This window comes from Orycteropus afer, unplaced genomic scaffold (assembly GCF_000298275.1).
Source record: "Orycteropus afer afer isolate SDZICR_OR568_19922 unplaced genomic scaffold, OryAfe1.0 scaffold00274, whole genome shotgun sequence".
NCBI classification, from domain to species: Eukaryota; Metazoa; Chordata; class Mammalia; order Tubulidentata; family Orycteropodidae; genus Orycteropus; species Orycteropus afer.
Genome location: NW_006921861.1, coordinates 342,292 through 352,936, shown reverse-complemented (window position 1 = coordinate 352,936; position 10,645 = coordinate 342,292). Strand labels below are relative to the sequence as shown.

Here is a 10,645-nt window from a genome sequence, read left to right as displayed (position 1 = left end):
TATCTTCTGTGTCTGTGTTAATTGGTTTCCCTTTTCTTTGTTGAAGAGGGTCTGTGTAATCCTTCTGCCTAGTCCGCCATCTTGCCGGAACTCCAACCTCATTGTTTTTTAACGTAGCATAGTATTCCATTGTGTGGATATACTATAATTTGGTTATCCACTCATTCATGATGGGTATTTAGGTTGTTTCCATCTCTTTCCCAGTCTTCTGTTGATGGACACATAGGTTGTTTCCATCTTTTTGCTACTGTAAATAATGCTGCAATGAACATGGGTGTGCATTTATCTGTTCTTGTCCTCGTTCTCAGTCTTTAGGATATATACTAGAAATGGAATGGGTGGGTCAAATGATATTCCTAATTCCAACTTTTTAAGGAATACCCATACTGTTTTCCACAGTGATTGAATCATTTTACAGTTCCACCAGCAGTATAGGAGGGTCCCAATCTCTCCACATCCTTACCAGAATTTGTTACTTTCTATCTTGTTGAACCTTGCTACTAGTGCTGGGGCAAGATGGTATCTCATTGCTGTTTCCATTTGCATCTCTCTAATGGCTAATGAAGAGCTCTGCTGGCATAATGCCAAAAGAACCTAACTGCTAACCAGAAGGCTAGCAGATTGAGGAGCTCTGGTGGCATAGTGCCTAAAGCACTTGACTACTAACCAGAAGGCTGGTGGTTCAAATCCACCAGGCACTTCTCAGAAAGAAAGTTGGCTAATCTGAATAGTCTTTTCGGTGAGGTGTCTAGTCATGTCTTCTGGAGAGGCATCTTTGTTGTTGTTATATGCCATCGAGTCGCCCGACTCATAGCGACCCCTCCTTAGGTTTCCAAGACAGTATCACTACGGAAGTAGGATTGCCCAACCTTCCTTCCGAGGAGTGGACTTCTCTATTACAAGACCCAAATTTTGACTCAATAACTTTTGGCTACGACTTGTAGAGGTGTATAAACTCTAACTCTCCACCTCCACAAAAAAGAACCAAACTAACCCATCCTTTGATTCCTTATAATCCAGAAGAACCTAGAAAGCGCAAAACGCCTCTCCCAGCTGTCCTCTAACAGGCCAGATACCGGACAGGTTGGGAGGGGTATACAGCGCGTGAGGCTGAGGGTCCAGTGCAGACTCCACGTAGTCCCTTCAGTTCAGTGTGCACAATACTCCCACCATGCTTGGGGATTTTCTGGCCGTGGTCTTTAATGACGAGACCAAGTACCACACACTGAGCAGGGAAGCAAGCTCTGCCAGGGAAACCCTCTGCCCGTCCGCTGCAGCCCAGCCTTCATTAATCTTTTCTCGCGCCGCTCCCTCCCCCCTTTAGAAATACTGAATCTAGAGCCGTCAAGATGAACCAAAGGGGACGGGATGCACTATGTTCTCACAGTGCAAAAATAACATGCCCACCTTCTCTATAGAGGAAAAGGGTGTGCAGCCCAGGTCGCCGGGAAGCCCAGCCTCGCCTCGGCTCTCCCACCTCCTTCCCGGCCCGCCCTCTTGTAACCCGGGACTACATTTCCCAGAGGCCTCCGGGGCACAGAGGGTGCATGCCAACCCTCTCTCCGCTCACACTGGGCAAGGACTTGCTTTCCCGGAGTTGGGCGGGGCCAGCTATAGCCAATAGGTGGGCGGCTCGTTACGGCGGCGGAAGCAGTGCCCCAGTGTTGAGGGGTGGGGGGCAGAGTGTTAGCGCCGCGGCGGTGGTAGCGGGTCTGGAGCTCCAAGACGTTGGCCGTAGAGGCAGAGAGCGCACGGGAGACAGCTGGAGGCGGCGCGGCGGCCACTCGGCACAGACACCCAGGTAATGGCGGGAGACGGGCGCCCAAGAGGCGAGGGGAGGAGACGAGGGGGCGGGGCGGCCAAGCCGGGCTGCAGCGTCTGTTCACGGTGCGTACCCGGGGAAGGGCAGCTGTTTCTGGTTCCTGCAGCTAGGACCCGGGCTTTTTTGCGAGCTGAGCACAGCGGTTGGGCCGCCAACTGGGAGTGGGTGTCCCTGGGCGAGGAAGAGAGAGGTGCCTTGGAGGGGGTGTGCTGACTCTGGCGTGGAGGCGTGGCGCGTTCGGGCCCTGGCGGGGAAGTGGAGGAGTTGGAGTTGAGGGAGGGCGGCCCGGGGAGTTTGGCTCCTGGAGCAGTTTAAAGTGACTCTCCACATCCGGGCCCTGCGCCCGCCGCTTCGTACCCTGTCTGAGGCGGGGCCTGCCCAGTCTCCGCCCCGGTCCCTGGGAGCGCTTTCCTTTCTCTGCTATTGGCTGAGGCTCGAGAGGTTTGGGGTCCCCAGCGAAGCTCGCGCCTGATTCGCTGGCAATCGGCGGGAGGGTGGGGCGGGACCAGAGCGCGCAGGCAGCTGTGGATTGGTGTCGGCCCCGGAGTGACGCCCCGGCATGGGGCCAATGGCCTAGTGGGGAAGATAGGGGCAGGTTCGGGGAAAGAGGATTGGGAGCCAAGTGGCGGCCAAGTGACTGGGTGAGTGGAAACTGCGGGAATGAACAGCTGTGGGCCCGCGACGCGCTCCGCACGAGTTCTCTCCACGCCCCCTGGAGACTTGCGCTGCCACCGGGATGAGCTCTCCGCAGCATCACCGTCCCGGAGAAATGAAAATGAGAGGTGCAGGCGGCAGCTGTAGGTAAAAGGGCGGACAAGTCGTCTTGGGGCTGTCCAGAATGCCTGTTCTCCCTGTGAGATGGAGTTTCAGAGATCTGGAAATCTGTGTTCTCTTATCTCAGCGATGATCTTTGGAATGGGATTAGCATTGCGGGTAAATCCGGGGAAATGAGCAGAGCTTGCCCCTTGGAGGAATGTGGGGGGGTGACTTTAGAAAAGGCAGTGACGGTCCCTGGTCCTTCAGGCTTAGTGGAGAATATGAAAGGGAAATAAAAGGGAATCTGTGAATGACGGTCTTCCCAAATATAGGACGAGAGAATTTTGGAACAAGCTTTTATATGTTTCCTGATTCTTTTAAGAAAAGGCATTTCTCTGCAAAATCTCCTGTGACATATTGACCATACTTTTGTTCACCTTAATGTGAGGTTTAAATCTTTCAAAGACACATTTCATTCTCTGTGAAATTTTAAACAGCTAGATAATACGAATTGTGTTATTACACATGTAGTACAGGATTTTATGTTGATTCTTCTCAGTATAGCAGTCCACAAGTGTCTATGGAGGTTCATAGTATCCTACAATACATAGCATCCCATAGCATAAGCAATTTTTCTAATTGAACCTGTGTACATGATAAATTTAAAGTATTTAGATAATTTCTACATTGTTTATTGATCACAAGTAGTTTTTTTAGAAAAATGTTGCATTTACTTTTCTATAGGATGGTATTGTAAAGGTAATTATTTTCTTTAATTTTTCATTATTGATTTTAATCTCACATCTAGTAATAACCATGTGATTATGTACTGCAGGTGGAAATGAGTTCTCAACAGTTTCCTCGTTTAGGAACCCCTTCCACTGGTTTGGGCCAAACTCCTTCACAGATTTCAAACAGTGGTTCTGCAGGATTGATAAACCCAACTGCTACAGGTAAGATGTGTAACATTCTAGGTGCTTTCTACATTAACAATTTTGCTAGTTTTCTAGTTTTGAAATTAGCAAATACTTTCTGGGAACTTAACAAAAAGACAAACAACCCAATCCGAAAATGGACAGAGGAATTAAACAGCTCACCAAGGAGCATAATCAGATGACCAACAAGCACACAAAAGGATAGTCAACGTTATTAGTGATCTGGTAGATGCAAATCAAAACCACAGTGAGATTCTACCTCACCCCCATTAGAATGGCAATGATAAAAAAAACTGAAAACAAGTGTTTTCAAGATGTGGAAAAACTGGAACCCTCATCCATTTCTGTTGGGGATGGAAAGTGGTACAACTGTGGAAAATAGTTTGGTGGGTCCTCAAAAAATTGAATATACAATTATAATATAACCCAGGTATCCAGTCCCAAACTGCTGTTAATACTGCCTGGATGGGTTTTTTTTTTTTTTTTTAAATGGTGGTGGGGAGTTGTACATCTTGTAATTATCGTTAGTAATATGTACTGCATACAGTATTCCAGCGCATGAGTTGCTGATGTTAATCATTCTCAGATGTTCACTTGCCAGTGTTCAGTGTTGTGATTTATAAAGATACTTACAATAAAAAGCAGTAATAATGATAACTTTAGAAAAATGAGTTATTCAGCTTCTGTCAGAACAGAACCCAACAGAATTAAGTTGAGGTCGCAAACAGGAACCTGTACACTAGTGTTCATTACAGCACTTACACTATAGGCAAAGGATGGAAACAACCAATTGTCCATCAACAGATGATTGGATAAACAAAATGTACATACATACAATGGAAAATTATGCAGCTGGAAACAGAAGTGAAGTTGTGATGCATTTGACAACATGGCTGAACCTTGAAAATGTTTGCTGAGCAAAATAAGTCAGTTGCAAAAGAATATGATCTTACAAATATATAGAAACCAAAGGTTATTAATGGTTACCAGGGGTGGGAGAGAGGAGGAGAGCTGAAGTTATTTAGTTGAATTGAGTTTATATTAATGGTGGTGGAATGTTGTAGATGAGGGTAGTGATAATGGTGGCACACATGAAAAATGTAGTCAATGTCATTGATAAGTAAATGTGGAAGTTTCTGTGTTGGTGAGGTATTTTGGTGTGTATGTTTTTACCACAATCAAAAAAAAAAATTTCCTTCTGGGAATTTAGTAATATTGTGTTAATTAAAAGAAAGACTATATTACAATTCTAATTTAAAACGTTATTTTTTTCCCTTTTGGCTAACATCTGTGGTCTCAACTATCAGAAAGCCTATTAATAGATTCAAGGTATATACAGTGGTTCATGATAACAAATGGATGCTCTTTTGCATTATGTATCAAAACATTATCATTATTACTGTATTATATTAAAGATACTTTAGAGTATCTGGAAATGTTTTTTAAATATTTTTATTTATTGAAAGGTGAGACATTTGACTAACAGACATTAGATACAAATCGTACCTAACTGTGCTGACTTACCTATAAATTCACATTAGGAACAGACTTAGGAATGGAACTCATTTGTGCCTGTATATAGTATGGTGTTTGCACAACATCCAAATCACATGACATTGTAGATATTAAGTGATGCATGACTAACTATAACCAAAAAACCTACTCCCTTTCAGTCGATTCTGACTCTTAGTGATCCCCATTGGATTTCCAAGGCGGTAAATCTTCACAGAAGTAGATTGCCCAGTCTTCCTTCTGCAGAATGGCTGATGAGTTTGAACCACCAACCTTCTGATTAGCAATCACATGCCTTAGGCACTGTGCCACCAGAGCTCCTTACTAACTATATACACACATATATAGAACTTGCTGTTTTAAGTGTATATGTTTTGAGTGCCACAGATCATTCTTAGTGAGGGACAGTTTTGCCTTCCAGGGAATGTATGGCAATGCATAGAGACATTTTTGATTGTCACAACTGGGTGGTACTACAGGCATCCTGTGAGTGATGGAAGCCAAGGATGCAGCTAAGTACACAGGACAGCCCCCAAACCAAAAAATGACCAGCTCAGAATGTCAACAGGGCTGTTTCTTGTTTCTTTTGATTCTCCCTCAAATGAGTGTTTACTTCATATAAACTTAGAAGATAGCATCGCAGAGTAAGACAAAAAGTACTCTTTTTTTCTTTACCTTTTGGTCCTTGTATTCCTTAACATTGTAAGTAGTCGGGGGGGGGGGGTTGGTACAAGCATTTATGCATTTCTGAAACCAGGAACTCAGGCATCATCTTTATTTGCTCTTTCTCTAATGTTTCTGCCTCATTTCCTGCTGCTTTACCTCCCTCTCACCAATTAACTTTTTTTTTAACTTACTTTCTGTTGCAAATTTACTATTATTTTCAGTAGACTTGAAGCCACTTTATGCCTCTGCTCAATAGTATTTACTCACGTTTGCTGAAAAAAGATGAAAAGTTCCCACAGTTTTCATGACCTCAGACTTTTGTATATTCTGTTCCTTTTGCTTCAGTTTTCCTTCTTTGTATTCATACTCACTTATCTGGCTAATTCCTGTTATTGAGGTTTCATGTCAGATGTTACTCTCTGGGAAGTCTTTGCAGACAGCGTTGTCCACAGCAATTCAGGTTAGAACCTCCCACTAGACTGAAGGCTGAGGACCATGTCTGTCTCCTGCATGTTTTAATGTCCTGTACTTAATATAGGGCACAAAGTAGTGGTTAGTAAGTTCTTGTAGAGTGACTTAATGTTCTTTTAGTCCTTGGCAAAAGTTTTTGACATCATTTTATCTTTAGGATAAATTCACAACAAGGGTAATTTCAAGGAGCATAGCCAAAGATAATATTTGTGAATATATATTCTGTGTAAGGAATTACACTGCTTGGTAAAAATGGAATTAATCAGCAATAATTGTCCTCAGACTTTGTTGGCTAAATGAAAAGGAAATCATTGACAAAGACCAAAATTGTTAGTACTTTCGCTTCTGAAAAATATACATGTATGTAGAAAAGAAATATGAAAGTTTTTCTAGGTATTTAGGTGACTATTTCCTATTGTTTTTATCAGAAGAGGCATTTGGCATCTTGAGTATATAAGGATTTCAAGTGCATGCTCAAAGTTAGGAAGCATAGATTAAAACCAAGTCTCCCCCCCCCCCGTTTTTTTTTCATTGTGATTTGGGTGAAGGTTTACAGAGCAAGTTTACTTTCCATACAGCAGTTCACGTATACTTTGTCTCATGACATTAACCACAGTTTACCATAATGCAACAGCTCCCCTCCCACTTCCTCCCCATAGTTACCTCTTCCCTGTGTCCATCCCTCCATGCACTCCTGCCCCGAGCTGTCTCCCTGTGCATAAGCAGCCCTTCTTTCTCCCGTGATTGTTCTCTCCAAGGAGTGTATCTACTTGAGGTAAATGTTCAACTCATATGCCTGTCTTTTGTTTGGCTGGAAACCACAGGTGTGGGTTTAATTCCAAATCTGAAGGGCAGCTAAGGGCCGTAGTCTCAATGGTTCCACCAGGCTCTATGGGACCAGCAAACCTGGTCTTCCCCCCCTTTTTTTTCCTCCAAATAATTTTGAGTTTTGTTCCATATTGTTCTCCCTCTCTATCAAGGATCTCCTACATAGATTCCTTTCAAGTGGATGACAGTGGTAGCCAGGAACCATCTAGTTCTTCTGATCTCATAGTCATATAGGCTGCAGATTGGATGGTATACCAGTCACTAGGACTAATTGTTTCCATGAATTTTGGTTTTCTTCAATTTTCTTTGTTCTGGATGAGGAGAGACCCATCATTGCATCTAGATGGCAGCTTGCTAGATTTTAAGATGCCAGTTGCTACTTGCCAAAGTAGGACGTGGAACAATGTTTTGTATAGTATGTTATGCCAGTTGAGCTTGATGTCCCCTGCGACTATGGTCCCAAGGCCGCAGGTTCAACTGCTCGGTCCCTCTGGGTCACCAAGCTGTGACCACAACTTTGCCCCTTGTCAGCTCTACTATACACCTGGGAATTCTGATCATTCACATGAACTTATAGGACCATTGTATGCTAACCCTATATATGTTCTTGGATGTTGTTGTGTTGTTTTGTTATGTGCCATCGAGTCGGACCCGACTCATAGCGACCCCTCCTTGGGTTTCCGAGGCAGTCTTACTAGAGAAGTAGATTGCCCCATCTTCCTTCCGAGGAGTGGCTGGTGGGTTTGAACCGCCAGCCTTCTGGTTAGCAGTTAAGTGCCTTAGACACTATGCTGCTACCAGAGCTCCCATGCTCTTGGATGCACTCTTCATTTCATACACATGACCACCCATCTGTCCACCTTCAGTAATTGCTTGATGTGGCCCTTCTAGCCATTGTCCTCCATTCTGTGATGTTTTGTAAATCCCATTATCCATGCCTGTTTGGGGTGCTGTGGTAATTAAGGTCAGGTATCAATTTGGCTGGGCAGCTGGTAGTAGTCATTCCCTATAATGACTGGCAATTGACTCTGTGATGGGATTTAGGTTAATTCTGTTGGGGCAACACAGGTGGAATGTATCTTGAGTCCTGCCTTGCTGGAGGGTATAATTCAAATCACCACCCTTAGCTTCCCTGAGGGTATACCTACGAATCTCCTGGGAAGATTTGCCCTCCTCTTGGTCGGGCTTTGTGTCTTGGATCATCCTCATCTCACCCCTGGATTTGGAACGGCACCCGTCATCTGATCTGCTGATCGAGGTTCATCAAACCCGAGAGTTGGGAGGATCTGCCAGACCTACTCACGGACCCGGGACTCGCCAGCCTGCCAGCCTCCACCACTACTATGTGAGACGAACCCCTGGGTGTCTGTGAGTTCTGTGAGGCATTACAGCAAAATACAGAACCCTAAGACTGGGGAAATTACTGGGAGGAGGAGGAGGAGTTAATGTCTGAAATGATGGAGTGGCATGGTAGTTCGTACATTTAGACATCTTTGACCTCCGCCTCATGGGGACAGGCCTCGTGCTGATCTTTCTAAGAGAAATTGTTCAAGCACCACCCATATACCCATATTAGCCTTCACTGACAACGCAGTACTGTATGTAAAAAAGGGTTCATATTTGTTGTCTGAACCTCCCACGTACCTCTCTATGTCTTTCTCATCATCAGTGCTGCCGTATTGATCACTCACATTTGGTATGCCCTTCTCTTCACACAAATCAATACTTTTCTCTATCTATCTAACAGCGTTCCCTCCCTTTCCCTCCCACCGCTTGTAACCAACAAAGAAAATTTCCTTCTTTAGATAAACCTTTCCTTAACTTTTACAATAACGGACTAATAACAATATTTGTCCTTTTGTGATTGACTTACTTCACTCAGCATAATGTCCTCCAAGTTCATCCACATTATGCGGTGTTTTGCACATTCTACATTATTCTTTAGGATTGCATAGTATTCCATTATGTATATATACCATAGTTTGGTTATCCATTCCTCAGTTGATGGACACCTAGGTTGTTTCCATCTTTTGGCTATTGCAAATAGTGCTGCGATGAAAATGGGTGTGCATATATCTGCTCTTGTCATGGCTGTCACTTCTTTAGGGTATATACCTAGTAATGGAATAGCTGGGTCAAATGGTATTTCTAGTTACAACTTTTGAAGGAATCGCCATGCTACTTTCCACAATGGTTGTACCATTTTACAGTCCCACCAGCAGTGTATGAGAGTCCTAATCTCTCCACAACCTTGCCAGCGTTTGTTATTTTCTGTCTTGTTGAACTTTGCTACTAGCTCTGGAACAAGATGGTATCTCATTGTTGTTTTGATTTGCATCTCTCTGATAGCTAATGATCATGAGCATTTCTTCATGTTTGTTGGCCACTTGAATATCCTCCTTGGTGAAGTGTCTATTCATGTCTTCTGCCCATTTTTTAATTGGATTGTTTGTCTTTTTGTTATTGAGGTGTTGGAGTGTTCTATAAATTCTAGAGATAAGTCCCTTGTCAGATATGTCATTACCAAATATTTTTTCCCAATCTGTAGGTTCTCTTTTGACTCTTTTGGAGAAGTCTTTGGAAGCACATAAAAATTTAATTTTCAGAAGGTCATACCAGTCACTAGGACTAATTGTTTCCATGAATTTTGGTTTTCTTCATTCTTCTTTGCCCTGGACGAGGAGAGACCCATCGTTGCATCTAGATAGCAGCTTGCTAGCTTTTAAGATCCCAGTCGCTACTCGCCAAAGTGGGAGCTCTGGTAGCATAGTGGCTAAGACACTTGCCTGCTAACCAGACGGCTGGCGGTTCAGACCCACCAGCCACTCCTTGGAAGGAAGGTTGGGCAATACTACGTCCGTAGTGATACTGCCTCGGAAACCCAAGGAGGGGTCGCTATGAGTCGGGTATGACTCGACGGCACGTAACAACAACAACTCGCCAAAGTAGGAGGTGGAACAATGTTTTATATAGTATGTTATGCCAATTGAGCTTGATGTCCCTGCGACTGTGGTCCCAAGCCTGCAGGTTCAACTACTCGGTCCCTCTGGGTAGCTGGCTGTGACCAAGCAGTGAACACAACCTTCCGCTTGTCAACTCTCCTATACACCTGGTAATTCTGATCATTCACATAAATTGAAGGACCATTGTCTGCCAGCTCTTATGTATGTTCTTGGATACACTCCCCATTTCGTACACATACCTAATCGTTCAGCCTGTCCACCTATCTATCCACCCATGTACCCATGCTTGCTTTCACTGACAACACAGTACTGTATGTGCAAAAGGGTTCATATTTGTTGTTTGTACCTCCCATGTACCTCTCTCTGTCTTTCTCCTCCTCAGTGCTGCCATATTGGTCACTCACATTTGGTACATTGCCCTTCTATTCACCCAAATCAATACTTATCTCTATCTATCTAACCGTGTTCCCTCCCCTCCCACCCCTGGTAACCAACAAAGAAAACGTCCTTCTATAGATAAACCTTTCCTTAACTTTTACAGTAACGGACTAAAACAGTATTTGTCCTTTTGTGATTGACTTATTTCCCTCAGCATGATGTCCTCCAAGTTCATCCATGTTATGCAGTGTTTTGCAGATTCTACATTATTCTTTAGCGTTGCATAGTGTTCCATTATGTGTATGTACCATAGT

General features: G+C 43.9%; 1 protein-coding gene across 1 annotated transcript in view; it reads left to right on the top strand.

The window, feature by feature from the left end:
* The first annotated feature begins 2,558 nt into the window (after positions 1–2,558).
* Positions 2,559–10,645, top strand: part of SAP130 (Sin3A associated protein 130) — a 169,013-nt gene continuing 160,926 nt past the window's right edge. The window contains exons 1-2 of the mRNA XM_007950508.1: positions 2,559–2,623; positions 3,407–3,531. Of these exons, the coding sequence (XP_007948699.1) occupies positions 2,559–2,623; positions 3,407–3,531 (190 nt within the window). The remainder of the gene's footprint in view (positions 2,624–3,406; positions 3,532–10,645) is intronic.